The following is a 27,701-nucleotide window of genomic DNA, read 5'->3' as shown; positions in this document are numbered from 1 at the left end:
AACCCATAATTAAAAAACCTATGACCAATATAAACGAAGTTAGGGACTATTTTTAAAAAAATCATATCTCCATTGTTTATAAACACTAAGAAGTAAAATTTGCACATTTGAATGAAAATCTAAACTTTATATTGAAACTTATAGCTATAAAATTCATCAAATTTTTCGAAACTTACACCCCTTCGAAACGAAAGTACTTTTGAAAGATCTACATAGGAAAGTGGAGGGGATAACTGTTTCAGCTCCGTTTTTTGTCGAGATCGGAACTTCAAATTGAAACACGTAGGAAAAATTTACTTTATCTCGGCTTCCATTGCAGCTAGAAGCCTGTTTTTTTTAAATCTGGGATAGCTTGTCGAAATATGAATAACTACATAATTTTCGCTGGCTGGGAAATATGGAAAACCTCGGAAAAATTAAGTCCATTTGAAATTCACCGTAAAAACTTATTTATTTTTAATTTGGCTGGAATAGTCTGTCGCAGTATTAATAATGATGACATAATTTTCATCCCCCCGTAAATCTCGGAAAATCCCGGAAATTTAACATAATTATAATTAATATAAGGAATATAATAATATATTGTGAAAAAAATTACCTGAAATTTAATTTATAAAATATATAAGTTATACAAATATATATACATAGAATTATACATAAGTATTTACATCATTGATATAAAATGAAGAAAAAATATATGTTGATTTTCCGGGATTTTCCGAGATTTCAGAAGGGATGAGGGGGGTGAAAAATGTTATCATTAATAATACTGCGAAGCCAAATTAAAGAGACTTCTAGCTGCAATGAAAGCCGAGATAATATAAATTTTTCCTACGTGCTTCAATTTGAAGTTCCGATCTCGAAAAAAAAAAAAAACTGAGCTGAAACAGATATCCCCTCCACTTTCCTATGTCGATCTTTCGAAAGTACCTTCGTTTCGAAGGGGTGTAAGTTTCGAAAAATTTGATGAATTTTATAGCTATAAGTTTCAATATAAAGTTAGTTTAGATTTTCATTCGAAATTTGTGCAAATTTTACTTCTTAATATTTATAAACAATGAAGATACGATTTTTTTTAAAATAGTCCCTAACTTCGTTTATAGTGGTCATAGAAGGTTTTTTTTTAATTATGAGTTTTCTTACCAGCTTTCCAATGGTTATACGTACAAGTCTGTAGCTTGAAAAAAATAGAAGTTATTACAATTGTTTATAAGTAAAAAACATACCCCTTTTTCAAATGTTTATTTTGTAAATAATTTTGATGAAAACGCAATATACATTTAACTTTTAAGATAGTTTAAGTCTTAAAGAATCCTATGGAATTTGCTAAATATATCTAGCATCATTAATAGAGCGAGTTCAATAGTTTCAATATTTAGCCTCAGGGATAAATAAATTAAATACCTTTTAAACAATTAGACCGATTGGTGGGAAGTTTCGCAATTTAAAAGACAGTAATTCAAATGTATTAATAACATTTTATTTTGTTAATAAAAAAATTAATAAAATTTATAAATTTGTGCAAAAAACTGCTGTTTTGCAAATATCTCCTTAAATTATTTATCAATTTTAATTTAAAAAACGAGAAACTAAAGATATTCTTGATATAAAAAAATGATATAAATATTGTTCATGTAAAATATAAGGGAAAAACTTATAGACAAAAAATTAAATTGTGACCATAAATTATGGTTTAAAAAAAATGCAAGGTAAAAATACGAGTACTTTTTCATCTATTCGCCATCTAGTAACCCCCAACCATGTCTTAAAAGCTTCAGATATCTGCGAAAAATGTTTCGACCTTTTGTCTTATTTTTTAATTATAATTGTTTTAGTTTTTTAATATCTACAATAGTTTCTACAATAGTTTCTACAATAGTTTCTACAATAGTTTCTACAATAGTTTCTACAATAGTTTTTACAATAGTTTCTACAATAGTTTCTACAATAGTTTCTACAATAGTTTCTACAATAGTTTCTACAATAGTTTCTACAATAGTTTCTACAATAGTTTCTACAATAGTTTCTAAAATAGTTTCTACAATAGTAGTATCTACAATATTTTTTCAGTTTTTGTTCCAACTCTTAATAAACAGTCGATAAATTTCAGAACCATATACGATATAATATAATTTAATACCATCGTTTTGTATCTTTTTTGATTTGTTTCTTGTCTGATATGGTTATTCCATAATACTAAATGTAGTCTACTCATAAATTATATTTCTTTAACTTTAAAGAAACTCTCACAAGAAATCGGAGAGGGTGACTCATTAATGTAACATGATATACTATTTCTAAGCGGTGCAAATCAAATACGCCATTTACTAATAAGAAAATCAAAATAATATTGATTCACAACAATTTAATAGCTCTCCATATACTTTAATGAATAATATGCGGACATTTACAGTGAGCCAGCTATAACAACAGACATGTTCAAGATATGTTTTAGCAAATTAAAATTTGGTCAGCACAATTAATCCGAATAGTTAATTATTTACTCCTTGTCAGTTGATAAATACATCTTAAAAGTATTGTCTACATCGAAATTTGAATTTATTTGAGACATTTATAACCATCGATCCACTAAATCGTTTACAGTGAAATTTATCAAATACAACTATTATATATTTATCACATTAAACTTTTCACTTACAAATTGGTTTATAAATTATCAAAATCCTGGGAATCTATTAAGTCTTCTGCCTCCTTGGCGCCGACCTTTATTATTATAGGTTCAATAACATTTTCAATTATCCCATCCAACTTCCACATTTTCTCTTCTATTTTTAAGACATAGGCAACAGCGTTCTTTCAATTCGTGGAATGTGTGAAATCTATACTGGTTTGTAATAGGCTTTAAACATCGCTAATTTTAAATGTTACGTTCTCTCGGGCAACATATTCCTTCATTTGAACCGAAATTAATTCAATTAGATTCAACTATCAATGGTGAGGTGGAAGTATCAAAACAGTAATACCATGAAGTGTAGCCATTAAAACAACAGCATATTGACAATATCTACCACGATGCTTTGACCATATCCTCTGTAAATGAAATACATTTTTCTCGTAGACAGCTCTACATAACGGATTTTTTATCAGTTATCGTTGGAATGCGTTCAACAAGGCGACTGTGCTAAGATGCTTTGTCCAATAATATGACATAGCTACTATTTACACACTCGAGAATGTTCTTGAACTACTTCTCGAAGCATATGAAGTTCAAGTCTTCATGATAGTCTCCGAATTTTCTTCGATACAAAAACAAAACCACCGTTTAAGGCTGGCTCTTACTTGGCGGTGCTCGCAATCTTGCCGATAAATTTTCAACATCCGTGCATTTCTTACTGCTGTATCCAAACTTTGGCGACTGTATGTCTGGCGTTAACCCTTCTTCTTAGGGTACCTGTCCGTTTCGAACGTTGGCAATCATTCTGGCTATGATGACTGTGTTGGTTGCTATACGAAATAGCTGTGTTGAGGTCTTTCTATACCATGCTCTCAGGTTAGCAAGCCAGGATATTCTTCTTCGTCCTGGGGCCCTTTTTCCTTTAATTTTACCTTCCAAAATGCATTGAAGTAGCTCGTATCTGCCTTGATTTCTCATTATATGTCCCAAGTATTGCAGCTTACGGCTGTTGGGCCGTTAACCCAAGTCTTGTCAAGGTAATCAATTTTTCATTTTGCCGCACAACATTCCCGAATTAAGCTTAGATAATTACGTCTACATGCTATTATTTTCTCCTTATCTGTTAAAATGAAATTCCTACACTCCCAATAACAAAGAACAGCGACTAAACAGGCTTCCGTTGAAGGTACTGCTTTTTTTTTTAGTCCATCATATACCTTCTAGATAATTTGTTGTTTCTCTTGATATATCTATTTTTATTCCACGAAAAACTGATGGACTATACTGCAAATCGTCTTACTTTAACCTTGGGTACTTCACAATAAAAAACTAATTTTAATAATGTTTGTATGCGATTAAGCTAAAAACTAATTAACAAAATGAGTACCTAAGGAAACTATCCAGACGAAGTAATCGAACACAAATTTAACAGCTAATGATACTACTCGTATAACAATAACGATAAGTTAAAAACAGTTTGCAAAAACTGTTCGCTGTTTTAAATAATATTTTTTCCGATTGAAAATTCACCTGCTATATAATTCCCACTAAGATATTGGATAATACCAGATCAATTAATTTTTAACCATCAACAAACACGTAATGTAATGACAAGTATACATTCGATAGTAATACGATCTTCACAGATGTCTCTGCTGCAGCACATATTTCCTTGCCAAAACAGTTTTTAGATAACATGAATCACTCTTCAGTGATATGTGTGGAATTAAGAAATTAATTCAGGTAAAAGTTTTAATCGTAGGAAATCATGTATTTATATTCCCGAAATACTAAGGCAAGACTTGGCTTATTGCGAAATTCACAGACCGACAAAGGTTCGTACATATCACGATGAAATTAATTTATAATAAAATAATTCAAACCCAAAAAATAATGAAATACCGACGCCGCTGAAATCGTGGAATTTTCCAAAAGTTGACAGTTTTAAAATTAGTTTTTACCAATGAATCACCCTCTTCAATAAATTGTTGGAATATAGTTAGGTCAGCACACTTAGAAACATTAAAGGTATGAGTGTTATTTTCTTGTATATCAATAAAGCAAATAACTAAAAATTTTTAAGTTTTGTATACCTCCCGTTTTTGTTATTTTATGAGTACTCTCTTTCCTCCTTTTTTTGTTCTACTTGTTATTAGAAATGAATGGCAACATAGCACCGTTTAGATGAATACGTATCTAGATTTGAACTTGCAGTAAAACTCAAATATCGGGAGTTGTAGAACAAAATAATTTACTACAACAACGTGTAGTGAAATAAATTTAAAATTAATTAAACATAAAAAGTCTAGATGCAATGAAAAAATAGTGTTAAAAAATATTGCTGATTTGAGAGTTAAACAGCAAAGCACAATAAAAACAGAGATGCACATCGGAATTTCCTCCGACGTTGCCATAATGTGCTAAAAGTAATTATATTGCTATCAACAAGTACTCACAGACACTTCGTCTAAGGACTAGCAACCTCCAGTGGAGTCTTACGTTGCCATGTCATCTATTCCTGTTGTCACTTAAACATCATAGTTTATAAAGTTAAATAATGCAATTCAAAGTTAATTCAACAACATTTAAAGGGTTTTTACCCATATATTTAGTGGCTTCAAACATGTACATCCAGAGAGCACTGATGATAGAATATTAATTCTGAAAACATTTTGTGATGTAGCTCGATACTTCTTATACCTTTTATAAAGGAATATTTTAAATAAAATTGTAGTATTATTATTATTATTATTATCTAGAAATTTAGTTGATCGGACCCCCTCTAAAAAATGCTGGATCCGCCGCTGTGGCAGCAGTGTCTCGGTCAGTCCATAAAGATATAGCGTCAAGGCATTCGTGAATTTTTGGCAGAGATTCTTAAAATTTAAGAATTCTGTTGTAGCATTTAATCACAAACGAAGCTTGTGACGAAGCTTTAAAAAACTAAATTACTTCTTTCATCGTTTTTCACAGATCAATCATTTCTCACAGATTGAATGACGAAGATTTAACCAATTAAAAGATTTAAAATATTATTGAAGAATGGTGAATAAACATCATTATTAGCTTCATTTTTTAAGGTAATTTCTGCACCAACAGTTTTAGAAATCATTACAGAGCTACAGAGCAGCCATCTGTAGTCAAGATTACCAATACTTAACATCTAAAGTTGCTTTTTTCAAAGTTTCTGATACAACTTATTCTAAGTTTAAAAAAAATATTTCACTTGGTTTAAGAGGGAGGGCCGATCGTTCCCATCGCTCCCTTGAATCCGCCTATGGACGGCGCCTTAAGTTAAAGTAGAATAATGTATCCTCATCCAGTAAGACTACGGAAATACCAAATGTGAAATTTTAAAAAAGAGAAAGACATATGGCAGAGTTATATATGGAGGCAAAAACATGGTGGAAGTTTGAGTACGACGAACAAACAAGAAGCTAAATGGAAGAACTATATAAGGAAACTAGCATCACCCGCTTCATACGGTCGCAAAACGTTAGATGTATGAGACATTTGATGAGAATGTATTAGGAGAGGATACCAAAGATGGTCCTAAAACGGGACCCAATCACGAAAATAGGGAAAAAACGTACAAAATAAAAATGCTTAGCGTAAAAAAAGAAAAATAAGAGTAATTAAAAATAATTAAAATATGAAGTGGTAAAATATAAAGTTGTTGCAGTCGTAGAAGCGTATAGACTACAAGCCCATGGGACATTTTTAGGGGTCATTTGACCCAACATGAATCACATATAAATCAATACTACAATATATAATAATAATATCCACAAAGAAACTAAGTTCCTGTAGCTGGCTGTATACCATGTATCACAAAAAATTTATTAAATTCTTTATAAAAGGTATATAATGAAAAACCCAATCGGGCTATATCATAAAGACAAAACGTTTTCGGAATCCATATTCCATCATCAGTGTCTAGGTATACATGTTTTAAGCCACCAAATATTTGGGTTAACCCGTTAAAAGTTGTAGGTTAAATTTAGGTTTACATTATTTGTTCTTATACACTCGTGGACAAAAATATCGAATATTTTGGAATTTTCAAATTTTTGTTTTTCCAAAATAAATTCTGGTCAATCAAGTCGTTTATTGTAAAATAGAGTTTATTTTAACAATGTTTAATGAACAATTTTAAGTTTTTATGCGGAGAAAATTGTGAAAAAAAAATAAATGTTTAATATTAGGTTAATAAGGTTATTTTACTTTAAACTTAAATGAAAATTTAAATTGTTTAAATAAGTCGTTTTAACTGAAAAAAGTGCATGATCAGTAACGAGTATTCCCCCCTCTAGCTCTTATTACTGCTTGCATCTTTCTCATCATGCTTGCAAGTAAATTTTGGACATATCCTTGGGAAATTGCATTCCATTCATCCTGTGCAGCAAGCCGAAGCTGCTCTATCGTATTTGGAACGTGATTTCTTTGTCATATGCTGCATTTTAGGTGCTCTATTGGATTTAAATCCGGGCTAAACGATGGCCAATCCTATCTTCGAATTTGGACCTCATCAAGCTAATTACTCACTACGGTAGCGGCATGTGGTCGGGCATTATCGTGCATTAACGTGAATCATTCATATCCAATGTAACCAACATATGACAAAACATGATCTTACAGGATGTTTTAAACGTAAGAATCACCAGTCATCCGTCCAATCACTTCCACAAGTGCGGTACGTACCTCCCAACTAATACCTCCCAAAGAATTATGCCATCAACTCCAAAACTAACGGTCTGGGCGAGACTGCAGCTGGCGAATCGTTCTCCACCTCTTCTGTAGACGTAGTTTGACCATCTGGCGTCCATAATAGGATTCTGGTCTCATCAGTGAAAAGAACATTTTTCCAGTTGTCGATTTTCCACTAAATATGTGTTCTTGCAAATTCCAAACGACGAGCTTTATGATTTTGGAGAAGACGTGGAACTTTGGCGGGGAGTCTGGGCTTTAAGTTTGCTTCTTTTGATCTTCTTCTAACTGTTTGTGAACTCACATTAACTTGTCCAACATTTAATAGCTCATTTCTGAGGTGCATCGGTGTCAATGAACGATTTCGTGTAGAATTAAGAACCAAAAAACGGTCATCAATTGCGGCTGTGCACCTTGGGCGTCGTTGACCAGACCTTTGTACAAAATTTCCTGTTTCCTGCGATACCTTTTTAGAGTATTCGAAACTATAGATTCACTTCTGCTGAGACGTCGTGCGATACCTTTTTGTGCATATCCTTCCTCGTACAAAATTACAATATGTGCTACTTGAACTTCATCGGAGTGTCGAATTGGTGGGATACTTGTTTTAAACTTAGTTAGTTAGTTATTTAACTTAGTTAAATATTTAGTTAAATATTTAACTTAGTTAAATCCAAACAATATTTAATTAAAATTAATAATATAATCTAAAAATAACCGAATTAGTATGATTTTTAATTTACGTGAAGAAGGATTTTTATGATAAAATGTACGAATAACACTAACCACTGAATAAACGTCAAAATAAACATCAAAATATTTCAAACCAGTTGAGTACATTAGCCTACTATATGAGTATTATCAGTAATCTAAAATTATTTTGAAATAATAGTGACTACAAAAAAATTGGAAAATTCCAAAATATTCGATATTTTTGTCCATGAGTATATATTAAGATGTTAAAGTTACCAGTATATTTGATAACATGGCAACGTACGACTCTACATGAAGTTGCTGGTCCTGAGACAAAGTGTCTACGAGTACTTGAGTTGCTATCATCAACCATTATTTGTCACCAAATTGAATTAAACTAAATTACTCGCAATTCACAAAAAGTAAACGTAAAAGCTCCTTCACTAACAGACATAAACTCGCTACCGAACAATGGCGTTGTTGTCACTTACATCGCCGTAATTTGTGATAACCACCGTTAGAGATATAAACTATAATTGCAAATAACTTTAAGTTAAACCATACGCGCTGACAACGTTACATTTTTCTTAGAAACTAAATCTTTGCCAAAACATTTAAACGTTTAAAAATAGACCAGTCAAATTATTAAAATTAATTTCATTTAAAATGAGATCTTTTCTATCTCAACGCATATTTTTTGAAAAGTTAGAAGAAGAAAGTTTTGTCAATTAAGAGATTAAACCGATTTCGAATAATCCACCAGTTTGTTTATTAAATAATAATTAAATTTTCTCCTTTTGTCGGAACAAGAATATTTTTTTCTATAGGGTAAACGTCCAATTTTACTGGCCTACAAAAAATCATTAAAATATGAGTCACGGATGAAATACCGAGTGAAATAGTAAAGCTCTTCGAAAGATCAGATAAAGAATCCCTCCTTTATTTTTAATAAAATTTATGAAACTGGTATCAACGGATTGGCTTTTGTTGAATTTTGTGACGATACCTAAAAAACCAAATGCGAAGAGATGTAGTGACTACCAAAACCATCAATTTGATGAACCATGCTTAAAAAATATTTCTTCAAACTTATTTCTGAAAGATATACCAAAAAAATAGAAGAATAACTTAGTGACAGATAGTTTGGTTTCCGCAATAACTTTGGAATGAGAGAAGCACTATTTAGTATTTAGGTTATGCTACAGAGATGCAGAGATGTCGGCCATCCAGTTTAAATGTGTTTTATTGACTTTGAGAAGGCCTTTAATCAAGTAAAACATACTCAAATGAAAGCCATTTTCAGCAGGTAGCTATTGATTATAAAGACCTACGTATCATTAAAAATCTTTACTGGCATCAACATGCAAACATCGGGATTGGATGGTGTTCAATGTGGTATCAAAATTAACGGCATCAGTATTGATAAGTTGAGGTACGCGGATGACACGTTGATAGTTGATTATAGTTATAAAGAATTTCCAACATCTGACTAATTGGATACCACAACGTGTGGTGAATATGGACTGAAGCTAAGACACAGAAGACACTAAGAGCTAAGAAGCTAAGACACTGAAGTAAGAAACAAAGACAAAGGTAATGGTTTTAAGTAAAACGCCAATAAAACCAGAAGTAGTAACAGCTTATGACGAATAACTGGAGAGCATTAAATTTTTTAAGATGAAGAAAATCTTATATGGAAACAATATTACTTTCAGACTGAAAATTAGATTAAAAAGATATTGTGTATTATCTATTCTTTTATATGGTGTCGAAGGTTGGACTTTGAGAGACACACTTCTAACAAAACTTATAGCTTTAGAAATCTGGGTGTATCGGAAAATTATGCGAATAAGTTGGGTAGATAGAGTTCGTAACGAGGTTGTTTTGCAGCGGATGGGAAAAGTTACGAAAGTGGTCAGAACAGTCAAAAATCGCAAACTGGAATATTTTGACCATGTTATGAGTCACCCAGAGATATATAATATATACTTCATTTATTAATACAAGGCAAGATATACGGAAGAAGCGGGCCAGGTATAAGACGAACGTCATGGCTTAAAAACCTGAGAGAATGGTTTAACAAATCCTCTGCATCCCTTTTCCGAGCTGCCATCATGAAAATTAGTATAGCAAATTTGGTAGCCAACGCACGATAATCGAGCAGGGCACAATAAGAAGAAGAAACCTGTAACTCACCTATACCGATAAGAATTGACGGCATAGTTTCTAAAGAAGGTATTGTCATTCATGCTTTAAAAAAGTCTAGTCTTTTTAAAACCTAAACTGTTCTGAATAATCCAAGTACATTAATTTATATATGACACCTTATATTTAATCATAAAATATGCTGTATAATTACTTGAGTTAATTAAAAATAACCTTGTTAATATGAGTTTTTGTTTATTTATATTATTTTTAATAATATATGGTGTACTCTAAAAGGAATGAAATGGAAGTTAATAAACTATTTACAAAAACATGAAAAACTAAGTAATTACATTAATTGTTATATTTTTAATTAAATTATATTACCAAAAAAATGGTACACGTAAGCATTATACATAAACATATGGGATAAAAATAATACATATTTAAATAATTATAACATTTCGCCAGACTGTTTTGAATTTTTTCTGGTGGAATTTGTTAATGGCTCCCATTTTCTTACTATAATTAGATACTGAATTTTTTGTTAATAACCACTTTTTTCTTATTTTTGTCTCAACAGGTATTTGTATGAGTAATCCTACATTAACGTATAATATGTAATATTTATAGAAAATAGCTGATTAGAAATTATACATTTTCTTTTTTCTTGCATGTTTAGCCTTCGGCATTTTTTGTACAATCTGAGGGTTGTAGTTGTTTTTAACGTTAATTGCCAGCTACCTCGCCATCTTTTACATGATTTTTTAAATGATGAAGCTTTGTTATATATGTTTTTCGGTATATCGGTAGCATACTCTGCCTTATTTAATGCCCTTTTAAGTACTCACTGGTTTCTACTATCCAAAACTTTCACTAAATCGGACACAAAGAGGTAAAATATGGTATATTGTTTTTGGGTTTCTCAATTAGAATTACTAGTAAGGGGTAACTTTAATACAATACTTTTCTGAAGCCTGCTTGCTCTTTAGAATGGCGTCTGTTGTGTTTTGTTATTAACGTATTAGTCACGTTTTTTGTAATTAATTTTTAAAACTATACCATTCTAAACCAGTCTAAACTATTTTGTAGAGTGCTATTTTCAGGTCTTCCTAATAAGATGGCAATTTCTTTAATGTTATACTAAATCTTCACTTATGTCTCTTAACCAAGAATTTTATTTTTATCCTGGGCGTCAGTGTCTCTGTATCTCTCCTTATAAACTTAATTTGGTAGATAGGAAATTTTTCTTTCCTTCTTCTTCTTCGTGTGCCTTATACTTTAAAAACATTGGCGATCATCACAGCCCATTCTACTCTATCTATAGCAGTTCTAAAGAGTTCTCTTTTTCCTTTCACTTTCCCTTGTGTCATCAATTGCATCAAGTAATATTTTTCATTTCTTAGTTTGTGACCAAAGTAGATCATTTTCCTTTCCTTCACAGTGTTTGCTATTTCTTGTAGTTTTCATCTTTCTTAATGTTTTCGTGTGTGTTACGTGGTGCGTTCATGACACTTGTCACTTCTTCGGTAACACCACGTTTTGAAGCTGCCAAGTCTTTCTTCAGTTGCGTCCGTAATTGTCTAGATTTCAACTTCATATAAAATGGTAGAGAATACATATCTCAATACTCTAGTTCTAATTTCTATCCCCAGTTTTCCATTGCATAATACTGCTATCATCTTATTGAAAGAGCTTCTGGCCATCTCAGTGCGTCGTTTTATTTCAACGCTGCGATTCTATGGTTCATTTGGCTCACATCCAAAGTAAGTGTTTCTGGGTATTTTCTCTAAAGTTTTTTCTTTAACGTAGATTGTTGCGTCTTCAATATTGTTCTTACTGATAACCATGATTTTTGTTTTTTTTTTGTGTTCAGAGCCAATCCATACATCCCTCAGTACTGCGTAGTATGATTAAACCAAAGAGATTATTCACTAGTGTTCCAATAATTGATATGCCTTCATTGATGTCTTCTAGTGCCTCTTTAAACATCTCTTCTAAGCAAATATTAAATAGTTAAATGTAGATACCTATTAGAAGAGAAGTACGACACATCCTTGTCATACTTCTCTTCTTATAGGTATCTTTTTAGATTTTTTTTGGTCTACTATTATGGCTGTATAATAATTTTATAAATTTGTATTGATTCTTACATCCTGATCATCTATTTCGTGTTTCGTATTATGTTTGAAAGCCTTCTGTGTTGTATGCTTTGAAGGCTTTCTCAAAGACAAATAGACATATAAATACGTCACAGTTAGCATCTCGCGACCGTTATATGAGTGTTTATATAGTAAATAATGCCTCTCTAGTGCCAAAGAACAAAGACAGTCACAATTACAAAATCATTGACAATGAAATCAGAAAAATGATAAGAGAGGCAAAAAACTTACTATGAGGAAAAATGTAAAGAGATAGAAAATCTATAGAACAAATACGACCTAGTCAACCTACATAAAAGGTTAAAGAGATGGCAGGGCTGCAAAAAAGAAACCACAACACAACTCTTTTAGATAAAAATGGAAATACTATGATAACGACTGACGAAAAGCTAAAACGATGGAAAGAATATAGGGAAGAGCTCTTCGACGACGAAAGAGCAAACCTACAAGTCATATCTTTTGACGATAAAGAAACAAGTATAGAAATTACAAAGAAAGAAATAATGTAAGGAATAAAGAACACCAGAAACGGAAAAAGCCCAGGCCCAGATCAACTGCCTATTGATATCCTTAAAATAATAGAAAATGAGTACATGAATGACCTCTGAAAGCTCTTTAATGAAATTTAATCAGTCGGGTGACATACCCAATGAATGGTTGACCTCAACATTTCTTTGTCTTCCAAAAAAGAAAAATGCTAGAATACACCGACCACCGTACTATAAGCCTGATGTATCACACACTTAAAATGTTTTTAAAGATCATACATAAACGCATTTACCAATGATATGGATATTGAAGAAACCCAATTTGGATTCCGTAGAGGCTTAGGTACCCGGTACCTTTGCATTTAACGTACTAATCCAGAGATTCTTGGATGTGAATCATGATATGTATGTCTGTTTCATAGATTAAGCCAATGCTTTCGATAAAGTTCGCCACAAAAAGCTAATGGACGTCCTCAAAGCAAAACAATTACAATACAATGACCTTCGAATTATAACAAATCTGTATTATAAACAGTAGGCACACATACGCATTAATGAACACACATCAGAAGAGTTCGAAGTTAAAAGAGAAATGCGACAGGGGTGAGTATTGTCACCACTACTAGCATACTCTGAAGAAATTATAAAAAGAGCTCTTGAGGGAGAAACAGCAGGAATAAGGTCAATGGAACACTAATTAACAACATTAGATATGCGTACGATACCATCATAATAGCAGACAACCTCCAAGACCTCCAAAAGCTAATGAACAAGATGGTTGAGTATGGAGATGAATATGGATTATCAATAAATATCAAGAAAACTAAATTTATGGGGATATCAAAAATCCAAAATAATGATGAAAGACTGACAAATAACACAATCACATAAACGATTACTCCAAAGAAGTCAGAGTTCGAATAGAGAAAGCACGAACAAACTTCAATAAAATGAGGAAGGTACTTTGTGCAAGAGAACTGAAATTAGACTTGAGAGTTAGGCTGCCAAGGTGTTTACTACTTTCTCGACACTGCTTTACGGCATAAAAGCATAGACACTTAATGCGTCAACTACTAAAAAGTTGGAAGCATTTGAACTGTGGGTGTATAGAAGAATCCTGAAAATATCATGGACCGAGCATGTAACAAACAACGAAGTCATGAGAAGAGTCAACAAAAGAATGGAAATATTGGAAACCATCAAGACACGAAAGCTGCAATACCTGGGGCATATTATGCGTAATGAAAGATACAACATACTTTAATTAACTATACAAGAGAAAATCCAGGGCAAGAGAAGTGTAGGAAGGAGACGAATCGTATGGTTGCGTAATTTGAGGGAATGGTACGGATGCACATAAATCGAACTATTCAGAGCGGCAGCATCTAAGATCAGAATAGCCATGATAATTACCAGCTTCCGTCGCAAAGATGACACGCAAAGAAGAAGAAGTGCCAAAGCCTTTTCTAAATCCCAGTTGGTTCCCTGTTATTCTATTATCTAGTTTTTTGTAGACACATTCATGTATAACTCGCAAGAAGACTTTTAAAACACTTACAATGAAGTAAAAACGTAGAATTTCCAAGCTCCAAAAAGGAGAACCTTACGCCAAAACGTTCTAAAAATTTTTAAATCTATTTTGGATAATTTTTAAAAATTTTAATAATAAAATTTTATACCATTTTTCAAAAAGAAGTTTCAACTTCATTGTCTTCAAGTTTTTAAACTATGGTATACAGCTATCCACTGGGATTTTCCTTTTTAAATTTTACTTTTAAAACATGGTTCATCAAGCTGATCGTTCTATTATCTTCACATTTCATTGCATTGGGTTTTTTGAAATGAACTCAAATATTAGCCATTCTTTTGGAATTTCCTCGGTATAGTAAATTTCATTGAATAATTCTACTAGTATATCAACGTAGTTCTCTGCTAGTAGTCTTAAGATTTCTGTAGGTATTTCATCCGGTCCCGTCATTTTTTATACGCTTTAATGCATTCTCAATTTAACCTTTGATCATTTTATATCCATTTTTACCTTTTGGTTCTATTTTCTTCATTCTTTCGTCGTCTTCAAATAGCTGTCTAATATATATTCTTCCCATCTATTATTTCCTCGGCACTTTCAATTATTAGTCTGTTGTTTTTGTCCATTATGTTTCCAATGTATCTTTTTTTATACATGCCAGCTGTTTCTTTAATTTTTCTGTATATGTTAAAGCGGTCATGTTGTTTTTTAAACTTTCTATGTCTGCATATTGTTCTGATAGCCACAATTCCTTCACTACTTTTATTTTTTGTTTGATTGTTTTATTGACGTTTTTTATTGTTGTTCGTATTTATTCTTGTATTGTCTCCTTTTCGATATCAATGAGTTTATTTCTTGTAATATCCATTGTTTGCTTTTTAGGGATGTATAGCCCTCCAGTTGTATGATGTGCCTCAGGATCTTCTCTAACTCTCTTCATTTGCCTGTAGCGTTAAGTTGTCCTTGTATTTCTACTTTCTAGACTTCCTTGTGTATATGTTCTTTGATCTGTTGCCAGAGCTCAGCTTATTCTCTTAACGATGTGGAGTGGTCCTTGTTCGCAGCCTACAGTTCATAAAATTCCTTGTTTCGCGACATGTGCTATCCGTAGCATTTGTAAGAGTCTTCGCAGGTACTACATTTCAAATGCTTCAGTGTCGTTCAGTATTTTTATCTTAAGAGAATAAATCAAGCATTTACAGCACTTCACAATAGATGGTTTTGCGGTAAGCGCCACATGGTGGGACAAGTACAACACTTGTCGAAGGCTTTTTAATAATCTATGACGCATACAGAAACATCTTGACGTTGGTAATCAGTCTTTTGAATTAATAGTTTGACTGAAAACAACAGCTTTTCTCTTACCTAATAAGAGAGAGGCTATTTTCCGCTATTTTCTGCACATGTCAAGTTATTCAAGCAAGTATGACTCGAAGAAAAACTTTCAGAGTATGCCTCATAAGACTTATAAGTTGGTAGATACTAGAATCGTTTAGATACATCGTTTTCCGAAATATTACAAAGATCGGTTTTAACCAGTCAGTTGAAATTTTGTCTAAATCATATATTCGGTTGAACATATATGTAAGATGCTTTCGATTATTCATTCCTCTCAGAGTTTCCTGAAGCTCAGACTTTTTCGTATGTTATTTGGATCTGCCGGGCACAATATCAGAAATACAACCAATACACCGGATATAATATGAGAGATCACTAGAATATAATTGAGACCTAAAGAAAAGGTTTGACAGAGTAAGACTCAAAGATGTAATCCATCTTCTGTTTAATAGAGAAGATCCCCTAAATATTATAAAAACTATCGAAAACATCTACCAAAACAACAAAATGGAAGTCAGAATAGATAGACAACTTACAGAACCTATAGAAATAGGCAGCGAAATAAGACAAGGGGATTCATTAAGCCCCATGCTCTTCAATTTGATCATGGATGATATTATCAAAAGCGTTAACAAAGAAAGAGGATACAGAATGGAAAACAAAGAAATAAAAATACTCTGTTACGCAGACCACGCAATACTGATAGCCCAAGATCAAGATAGTCTGCAGACTGGTCCACAGATTTAACAAAAGAGCAGAAGAATTTAATATGACAATCTCATCTCAGAAAACTAAAACAATAGTAGTCAGCAAAGAACCAACCAGATGTAAAATAGAAATTGATGGCATCAGTATTGAATAAACTAATGGAAATAACATACCTGGGAATTACACTGTCTAGCTATGGAGATCTGGACAAATAAGTGAGAGATCAAGTACAAAAAGCAAATAGACTGGCAGAATGCCTTAATAACATTATTTGGCGAAACAGACACATTAACACTGAGATAAAGTCAAGAATTTATAAAGCCAGTGTAAGACCAATAATGACATATGCCTCAGAAACAAGATCCGACACAGCCACAAAGGCTACTGGAAACTGCAGAGATCAGAGTACTGAGAATAATTACAGGAAATACGCTGAGAGATCGGAAGAGAAGTAGACTAGAATGATCATATCAAGTGATTGATATGATCATTCATGCGTATATATAATATATATATATATATATATATAATATATATATATATATATATATATATATATATATATATATATATATTTTAGGACTTTTTTATATACAGATATTAAAACTCATGACGCTCTGTCAGTATTAATGTTAACTTTTCTACCCATAGGACCCTTTCAGGTGAGTAGCTCAAATTGTTTTAATTCTTTGTTCATTTATAGTTTCTTTTCTACTACTTTATTCCACAAATGGATTAGTGAGTGTTACGTAATTTAAATCTGTACGCTATGTAGATCCAACATACAATTTTTTGTTTGGTACTAAATAGTTACTGTTTATCTATATTTATTGCTTACCTCCAAAGACTACCGAGTGTACTGCTCCTATCCTCGCAACTGCTAACATGGCCATAATCGTTTCAGGGATGAGAGGCATATATATGATGACCTTATCTCCTTTACTGACCCCTAACCTTTGCAGCAAACCACCAAGTTTTGAAACCTGAAATATTTGATTTGTTATACTTGAGGTAAAAGTCGGTCTCGTACATAGATATTTAAATTGTTTAAATCTTAAGATTCTACGTTGAATTAAATGGCTTAGGAGGACAAATTCGTTAAACTTCTCGTGTTCGAATCGGTATCAATAGAGTGTTATGACTCATTTCAGCATATCAACGCCTCATCAGACACTCAGGCTGAGTGGATCCAAATGGACGACAGGGCGCCCAACATGGGGCGCCAAGTCATGACCATACGTAAGTTCGTTGCAGAAACTCATGGTTCGATGATCAATGTTGTCCGAATAGTTGTTGGACGCTGTGTTCTAGCACCATTGTTGACGATGTAAGATAAACGATATCGATGGATTAAAAATCGCCAATAATTATACTTTTGAGTTAGTCCTTGAAGAGTGGAAGTGTGATGACAAATGTATAATGCAAAGGGGCGCCATCCTGTTGGAACATCAACCATATGGATTATTTTACTGTTAATTTTGGATCAATGGGGTCTTGTAATAATTTTTAGTACATTTCACCTATAATATTCTCAGGTAAGACAAAAAGACCAACTACGGAATTGTCAAAGATACCAGCTCAAACATTAAATTTTTGTGGGCATTGATGATAAATTCTAGTATAGAAGAATCTGTAGACGTATAAAAACGGCGTAGAAAAAATGTTTCAAACAAGAAATGTAGCTGAGATAATGTTGAACAAAAATGTTTGGTAGCACTTTTTATGTAGAATAAACTCTGTTCTAAGAAACAAAGCTTGAAGCTACCGGCGATTTTGAATGTAAATTACGGAAGTGAATTTCATTGTTCTAAAATAAATTTGTATCAACTCGACTGAATCTTTTGATCAGAGTGTCACATTGACAAAAATCTTTAATAAAGATTTTTGGCATTTTTTAAGATTTACGATGAGATCAATAAAATTTATCACTTCTATTGACCGGTGGCTGAGAACCTATTAGAGCCCAATGTTCTAAACCTGTGACACGAAATTTCGATTTTGAGTTTTAGCAACAAATATGAGGATATTGAAATATGTCTAAAACACCCTGAATTACTTTCACATTACAAACGATATCACGTCACAGGGAATACGCATTTTGAGTTTTGTTGATAGGACAGTCTGGTCAAAAGATATCGAATATTTACCGTCGAGTTGATTAAAAAATTTATTTCGCACGCATAAGTGACATTCAAAATGGCCGATTGCTTTAAGCGTTGTTTTTAAGAGAATGGTTCATTCTGCGGAAAAAGTGCTAATAAACATTTTTGTTAAAAATGTCTCAGCTGCATTTCTTGTTTAAAATATTTCTTTCTACTGCGTACAGATTCTTGATAAATTGACGTTTTCCATTTTTTTCCACTACGAGAGGGGTTTTAATACGAAACCCGGGGCTAGTAGTGGCAAACCTTTTTGCATCTTTTTTGGAGTAACAAAATTGACATTTTCAGCAAAATTTCGCTTGTTCGTATGATTTTTACAGGTTCAGTGGCATTTTCGTTCCTGATGACTGGAGTATTTATTAGAATATTGTTGTCAAAGACAACAAAACTTTTGGAATTAAATGTAGGAGTATACTTACTTTTTCTTGTAGCTCAAAGTATGTGATTTTTCGTACAATACCCAGTAGCGGGGAGTCATAAATTAAGGCAACTTTGTCACCTTTACCTGCTTCTACATGTCGGTCTACAGCATTATAACAGGCGTTCAGTTCTCCTCCCACAAACCTTAAATAAATTGATTAAAATGTATTAAATATAAACAACCATTCTTTCGATTTGAAAAATGTACTAAAGACTGAGAGTTAAATTAAAATAAAAGATGTATATTGAAGATTGTAAAAAATCATTAATCTGTACAATAATAAAACTAACATCTACTTCTACGGTCGTATTAGTTAGAGTGACAGTATGCAAAAAAGTTTATGATAGATAATCTCTTCAAACTTTGAGTATCGCTTCATTAGGCCGAATCTGACACGGTTTCCGTCTGCGATTTTTTTTGGTATCGGTTAGAGGTGGGCTAAATATCACTATCCTGTGATTTAACAGCTGTGATTAGAAAATAACAATCACGACCTGTGAATAAAAACAAAATATACTGTGACTGTGATTTCGGTCTTATTCTATGTCTGTAGTTCTTGATCGCTAAAACGTGACATATCACGTTCTTATCTCAGTCGGAAAGTTGTGAAATGAGAGACGTGTAACAGGATAACAAGGAACGAGATAGAGGTAGTCGACGCATCGGTGGTATTGTGAAGTCTCTTTCTAATGAGAAATGTAAAGGCAAAGATAATATTATATCGTAATTGGACGAATATGAACATGGTTAGTTTAGTGTATATTTGTAGTAGGTAGTGATAAGTTATAATGTATATTATAAAAAAATTGAATGTTTAAAACTATTATAAAATTGTTTGGTTTTTTGTACACTATAATAATTAGTTACCTATATTTATAATTAAATAAAAGTTTTTTCAACAAATTTATTTTGTTATTTACTTTATTTTTACTTCATATTGTATATCACTGTTATTTTTATAAAATAGAAACAATGAAAAAAACATCAAATTATTTATTAATACAAAATTATTTTCACGCGTTTTACGCGTTCTCTGAAACCCAATTTTATAATCGTGACCTAGACAAAATAATAACACGTGTAGAAGTTTATGATGTACAATGGCAACACTTTTTATGAGTTTAACATACGCACACAACTATTTCGTTGCTCTGTTAAATCACAATCACAGGTAAAAATCACAATGAATAAAAAATCACGATCACAGTTATACCTGTGATTGCAGAATCACAGCTTAGCCCAACATTAGTCCCGGTGACGTTTTTTCTCTAATTTTCCCGAAACCTGTAGAGGAGAAGTGGGAGGTCTGGGACAAGGGAGGTGTGGGACATTTCAAATTTCCAACCTTTGTATGTGAACTATCAGTTCTGTACTTTCTCGTCCGATACACTACTGGTTGTAGCATTTCCTATTCGTTTATTGTTCGAGAAGCACATGTGTTGTGATAAAGAGAAAACATTATTGATTTTAATTTTGGAAAGGCAAGAATTTAACTTTGTAAATTATTTTTTCTGATTATTATAATATTTCAAGGTTTTATTAAAGTTTGTAAATTATATAATACAAAATGGGGCACCTTGAGGTTATGTTTGTTCACTGATTTATTGTAAAATGCTCCACTGGGAGGACTGGGACATAGCTTGCGTTGTATTATTTTTAATTTGATATTATTTAATTAATTCTTTTAATAGTATATTTTTGCTTTGTTATAGTGTAAGATGTCTCATAAATGGAAGAAGAAAAATCCTAAGAGGACTGCTCCATTAAAGTCTCGCATTGTGGAGGCCATTCAGCAGACTAAAGAAGGGAACAGCATAAGGCAGGTAGCAAAACTTATAGTATTGCAAAATCGGCTCTTCAACGCCATTTTAAGAAATATGATTAAGCTCCCAACAAGGAATGCTTTGTTTTTTGTTCTAATTTGATATATGGTATGGTATTCTCCGAAGAGCAAGAATTGGCGCTAGTAGAATACATCCTGGCTGCAAGTAGAATGCATCATGGTTTAACATCAGTTTAGGTCAGAATTCTAGCGTGGCAATATGCAAGTGCCCTGAAATGTAAAGTAGGCAATTCAAGAAAAGTTAACCAAATGGCAGGATATGACTGGTTCAAGGGCTTCATGGAACGCCACAAAGAACTTTCACTAAGGTCTCCAGAAGCTACAAGTCTGAGAAGGGCAACAAGCTTCAACAAAACCAATGTTGATATGTTCCTAAATAACTTAAAATCTATCTATGAGAAGTATAATCTTACCTCAGATCGTATATTCAACTGTGATGAGACAGGAATAAGTTTAGTACAGTCAATATTCCACTTAAGGTTGTGGCTAAGCGTGGTGAAAAGTAAGTAGGACAAGTGATATCGGCTAAAAGTGGGGAGCAAATCACCAAATCACTGGCCTTTTTATAGTAAATGCAATAGGAAACGCTTTACCACCTGTATTTGTGTTTACCAGAGTCAGATATAAGGAGCTTTTCTTAAATGGTGCACCTCCAGGCAGCATTAAAATAACTAGCAAGACAGGTTGGATGTCAAGTGATCTTTTTAAACAGAGTCTAGAACACATAATTCATCACACAAAATGCACTAAGGAGCAATCAATATTGTTAATTTTAGACAACCACGAGAGCCATGTGAGTTTAGAAGTGATAATAACAGCAAAAGAAAAAGGAGTTATACTTTTAACTTTTCCACCACATTTTAATCACAGACTGCAGCTCCTCTATGTGTCTGTTTTTGCCCCATTTAAAAGTCAATATAAAAGAGTTTGTAATGATTGCCTACTGAATCACCCAGGCAAAACAATATCCATCTACTGGATAGGTGATCTTGTGGGACAAGCTTACCTTTGACTGTAACGCAGAAGAACATTATTGCTGGTTTTCGAAAGACTGTTATCTACCCTTTCAACGGTGAGCCATTACCAAAGCAGAATTTCTAATGTCTTCAGTAACTGACCGGCCTCCTCCATCTGCACAAGATAATGGTACTTCTGCCTCAGCCGAACAAAAATATCCTGGAATTGACCATACAGCCAGTTTACATAATTCCTCAAAAGATCCTTCTACATCTTTTGAAAAACCATCAACTTCTAAAGACTCTTACAGCACTTAGTTGCACAACGCAAAGAAGCTCGAAGAGAAAGGAAGAGAGGCAGAAGTCGTATTTTAACTAGAACACCAGAGAAAGCAGAGGCCGAAGGATTAGCTGTTGAGAGAGAAAGCAAGAAGTCTGGTAAATTATCTGTAGCCATCCGCAATTTATCTAATAGGAAGAAAGTTTGTGAAGATTTTGAGTCTTCGTTCGAGGAAGTACAAATTTCATAACAAAATACAGATGATGATCTAGAAATATCTCTGAGTTCTGAGGAGGACGAAATGAAAGAAATAGATTGGAATAATAGTTCTGTGAATCTTAAGACTGACGATTTTGTGCCTGTTAAATTTTGTAATAAAAAGGATGTTGTTTATTATGTTGGGAGAGTATTGAAGTGTGATTCATTTGATGAAGTTGAAGTTCAATTTATGCGTAAAAAAGGAGGAATCTGACAATTTTATTTTTCGAATGTGGGGGACAATAGCGTTATTGAGAAACAGGATATATTGCTTAAATTGCCTGCACCAATATCATCTGGAGGTACAGAGAGAGTAAAATCATTGTTTGTATTTTCGGTTAAATTGTCAAAATACAATGTACAATAAAGAAAAGTTTCTATTGTGTTGAAAAAAAAAAACATTTATTACATCCTATCCCGGACCTCCCTAGCAGTGTCCCACTCCCCCCATTGGTATGGGTGGTATGGGACATTTGCAGCTCCTCACATTATTCATTATACTTCATTTTAAAATACTTATATCAGCCATTTTTTTAAAATTGAGTAGGCCAAAGGGCTGTCTAACATATCCTAGCATTATTATTTCACGAAGAGCAAATAAATAATTAAAATAAAATATTCAAAAAGTGTCCCACACCTCCCACTTCTCCCCTATATAGATTTTATAAAGATATGCTTTTTAATTAAATAGCTTAAATATTATAAGAAAAACACGAAAACAAAATTATATGATGATAAATATAGGTCATTCAACGCGTCTGAGGACTCAAACATGTCGAAAAAACGACTGTAACGAAATTCATAGATAAACGGCTTATTTTTTTAGGATACTTTCATTAACAGCAGCAAAAACAACTTTTTATATTGTCTGACGAATTTTTTTTCTGATTTTGTCTGAAGGGTGAAAGTGGTCAATTATCGACTATCAAAAAATTTATTAATAACTGTCAGGCTTTGAAAAGGTATACGTAGAAAATCCGTACTTACTACGTGGTATAAGTCTCTTACAGATATATTGACAGATAACTAGAGTCTGACGAGAAAAAGTAATTTTACAACGGTAACAGACCCATATTCTCGTTTGTAATAATTATAATCTTTTAATTTGCAATTGAGGCGGTGGCTAGGATAAAGGCCTATAGGCCTATGTCAGTCTACCAATTTTGTCTACGATATTACAGTTTTTTAAGTTTGTACAACACGTTTTTTAGTGTTGACACGGCTGAGAAAGATTTGTGCCTGTAAGTCAACTCGGTTTTGGTGAATTTCTGACAATGTGATTGAGGTTATGATACATTTTAAACTGTAAGTTTAAGTGTATTTTAAAGCGATGGCTAGGCAGAATGGACAGGAGTATGTGTCAAAATTTACGGGAAAAGCTGTAAAGAGTAAAGTATTTTCTCATGTCCGTAAGTGTTGTGTGAAAAAATGTTTTTCAAAAATAACTTCGCAGGATAAAAAGCGTTTGTTTGACTCTTTTTATGATAATTGTTTAAAAAAAGAACAAGACTAGGGGAGCCTCCAGAAAGGTATAGAAAAATAAAAAATCCCAAAATTAGCAGACAGTTTCACTGGAAATACAAGCTTAAAACTTCTGTTTGTGATGTGCCCGTGTGCCGTTCATTTTTTGTTAACTTACATCAATTAGGAGTGAAGCGTGTAAGCATATTATAGAAAAAAATTGTTGAGAAAACTCCACTTGATGAAAAATGTGGAAAATACGGAAACCAAAAAAAATTTCTTATGTTTATTCTGGGGCTTTAGAACATTTAAAATCTATTCCACATTAACCAAGTCTTTACACTCCTGCAAAAACAAACAAATTGTACTTCAACAACCCAGACCTAACAATTAAGAACATTTTTGAGTAGTTTCAAAAGTTGTATAAGACACTACTGGGAATACATTTACTATGAAATACAAGACCTATTTCAACTTTTTCAGAGAAACTAATTTTACGTTAAAAAAACCGAAGAATAACACATGTGATTAGGGGAGAGTAACCTAAAACGGGACGGTAACCTAAGATGAGACACGTAATTTGCCCGTCTATTCTGTGAGGCTACTGACATCTACCGTCCCGTGCGGAAACCTTCCTTCAGTATGAACAAGTTTTACGAATATCGGCCATCATCGATCTCGCAGTGTCCTGTGAGAAGCCGTTGCTTGTTATCGTGCCATTCGTTAAAATATTCTGGTTTATTCGAGGCGTGTTTTTACTCGGAAAATGTAAGTGCGTTTTATTTCTTTATTTGGCATAACATTAGGTACTTTATACTGTACATATTGCTATGGTTGCATGATTTTATTTTCGACTGCTGATAAGTAGGGTTATGAAATTTTTTTGTATATTCATTATTCCTAAGATGGGACAGAAAGAAGTTTCCTAAGTCGAGACGTCCCATCTTAGGTAACTTATTCTATTTTCTTCTCTTATATTTGGTATGCATTACAATAAAAATAAAACATATTTTTATAAAGTGTTATCGGTTAGTAGGGTTATTTAAAGAGTTACTATGTGAATAGTAAACAGCATTTTTTCTTGTTTCTAGATGCCCAACTTAGAAAAATACAAATATGTTAGAAAAACCAATCGCGGCAAGTGGTCTCAAACAGATATGTCGCAGGCGATTGTCAAGGTCCATAAAGGAGAGCTTTCCATCAGAGACGCGGCAGAACGTTACAATGTGCCAAAAAGTACCCTCGCAAGAAGAACGGGAAATAAAAATAAAACGGTACAGAACAGCGAAAAACATCTGGGCAGATTTCGTAGCGTTTTCAATGAACAGCAAGAACAGGAAATTATAGCATACGTTTTGGAAATGGAATCAAGATTCTTTGGAGTTTCCTATAAAGAACTTCGTCGATTAGCCTTCGATTTCGCTGCAATTAACGGCATCCCCAACAACTTCAACCAAGTGACAAGAATGGCTTCCAAAAAATGGCTCTATTGTTTCCTGTCCCGTCATTCGAACATTTCTCTTAGAAAACCAGAAGCAACGTCCTACGCAAGGGCGACGGGCTTCAACAAAAATGCTGTCTCGACATTTTTCAAAAATTTAGAAGCCATCTTTGCCAAGTATGATTTGTCTCCTGATCGAATATGGAATGTGGATGAGACAGGAGTAACAACAGTACAAAAGCTGTCTAAAGTACTAGCTCAGAAAGGTAAACGACAGGTAGGAGGGCTAACAAGTGCCGAACGAGGAGTGAACACCACACTCGTCTGTGCAATGAGTGCGACGGGAAATTTTCTAGCACCAGCATTTATTTTTGCTCGTAAGAGGATAAAACCTGAGCTTATGGATAATGCTCCCAATGGAAGTGTAGCATTTGCTCAAGATAAGGGCTGGATGGACCGCGACGTTTTTTTGAAATATTTGAAATATTTTGTGGATAATGTAAGACCTACTGCCGAAAAACCAGTCCTATTAATATTAGACGGTCATGTCTCGCACACCAAAAGCTTAGACGTAATCAATTTTGCAAGAGAAAACCATCTTATCCTTTTAAGCTTGCCTCCTCATTGCACGCACAAAATGCAGCCATTAGATGTGTCATTTTTTAAACCTTTTATGACATTCTACGACGCTGGGCTAAATAGATGGATGAAAAACCACCCTGGACGTACTTTTGGCATATATCAGGTTGCTGCAGCGGTAACTGATGCTTTTTCACAGGCAGCCTCTGTTAAAACTGCTATGAATGGTTTTAGAGCAGCTGGCATATGGCCATACAACCCCGACATATTTCAGGAATACGAATTTGCCCCAAGTAAAACGACAGAATTACCTTTGGAAGAAAACGACAGAACTGAAGCCCCTCCCCCTCTAGTTATTGAAAGTAACACCAATGAAGTGTCCATTCTGGGTAAAGATCAGTCACTAAATATCCCGAATAAGAAAAAATCAAAGGAAAACGCCGGAATCTTAAATAATCCACAACCTTCAACATCAAAAATCCAGGACGAAAGTGAAAAATCTCAGAAAAAGCATATCAGCATATTGCAGATAAGTCCTGTTCCAGTAGCCCGGAGCAGAAAAAAGAAAATGAATTCTAATAGGTCCCTACCATCAACCATTCTTACTGAGTCTCCGTATAAAAATGAACTTGAAGCGAATGAAAATACAAAAAATAAAAGTGGAAAAGGCAAAAGAAAGCTAGACTCAGAACAAAAAAAAAGAGCGCGAAGAAAAGGAGTTGTGTGCAGTGTGTAAATGTATTTACGCATCTAGCAAAGAGGACTGGTATCAGTGCAAAAACTGTTGCCTTTGGGCAAATGAAACTTGTGGAATTTTAGATGAACTTTATTTCACATGTATCAACTGTTGTACTTAGTGTCCCTTTTTGAGTAACCCCATGTCCCATTTTAGGATATAGGTTGCCTAAAATGGGACATTTGCAAAGTTTTTTGCATTTTAAATTAGAAAAAAAAGTTTTGTTTTTTTACATATTATCTATGAAAATGTTTCTTGTCAATGTTATAAAGTTTCTGTTTCCATATTTTGTTTTTTCATTTGCCTTAATGATTGTTTAAAATTCGTTGGAACAAAAAAAGTGTCCCATCTTATGTTACTCTCCTTGTCGTGTGTGTGAAATCAAACTAGAAAAGAACCGGAATGATGAATGCCGTGTTGATTAAAATCTCCATAAAGAGAGACTCATAGACTCAAGAGAGGCACATTCCAAGCTAAAAAATGATTACTTGAGAAAGGCAACAGATGATAGTGGCATTCTTGTCCTGGAATTTGATTACGCACAAAATCTACTGTTCCCAAAGCTCAGCATAACAAAACAGTTCTATAAAAGACTTTTATGGATAAACGTATTTAATATCTTCTTCTTAGAGTGCCGTCTCCCTACGGAGGTTGGCAATTATAATGTTTTTTTTTTTTATTTTTGAACTTGCTGCTCTAAACAAATCAATCGATCTGCATTGATACCAATCACCTAGATTCTTCAACCATAAGTTCTGCCTTAGGCCAACAGATCTTCTTCCTTGAATCTTTCCCTGTATTATGAGTCTCAAAATTTCATATTTTGGTACCCTCATCACGTGGCCTAGATATTCCAGTTTTCTGGTTTGTATAGTGGTGATTAACTCTGTTTCTTTACCAACCCTCTCCAGTACTTCTTTATTTGTAATTATATCAGTCCATGATATTTTTAATACACTGCGGTATAACCACAGTTCCAAAGCCTAGATTCTTTGTAAATTGCACTTTTTTATTTGTCCAAGTCTCAGCTCCATATAATAATATTGAAAATATATAACAGCGAATGGTACGTAGTCTGATCTCCAAATTTAGATTTTTGCACGTTAGGAGTGGCTTCATTCGTATAAATGCTGATTTGGCAATCTCTATTCGCCTGTTTA

General features: G+C 33.2%; 1 protein-coding gene across 2 annotated transcripts in view; it reads right to left on the bottom strand.

The window, feature by feature from the left end:
• Positions 1 to 27,701, bottom strand: part of LOC140445264 (acyl-CoA synthetase short-chain family member 3, mitochondrial) — a 127,103-nt gene that overhangs the window by 53,793 nt on the left and 45,609 nt on the right. For both annotated transcript variants that reach the window (XM_072537185.1, XM_072537184.1), the window contains exons 3-4: positions 18,986 to 19,130; positions 17,243 to 17,387 (exon numbers count right to left, since the gene is read on the bottom strand). In XM_072537185.1, the coding sequence (XP_072393286.1) occupies positions 17,243 to 17,387; positions 18,986 to 19,130 (290 nt within the window). The remainder of the gene's footprint in view (positions 1 to 17,242; positions 17,388 to 18,985; positions 19,131 to 27,701) is intronic.

This window comes from Diabrotica undecimpunctata, chromosome 7 (assembly GCF_040954645.1).
Source record: "Diabrotica undecimpunctata isolate CICGRU chromosome 7, icDiaUnde3, whole genome shotgun sequence".
Lineage (NCBI taxonomy): Eukaryota > Metazoa > Arthropoda > Insecta > Coleoptera > Chrysomelidae > Diabrotica > Diabrotica undecimpunctata.
Note: the sequence above shows the minus strand (reverse complement) of the source record. Positions and strands in the feature narration are given on the sequence as shown.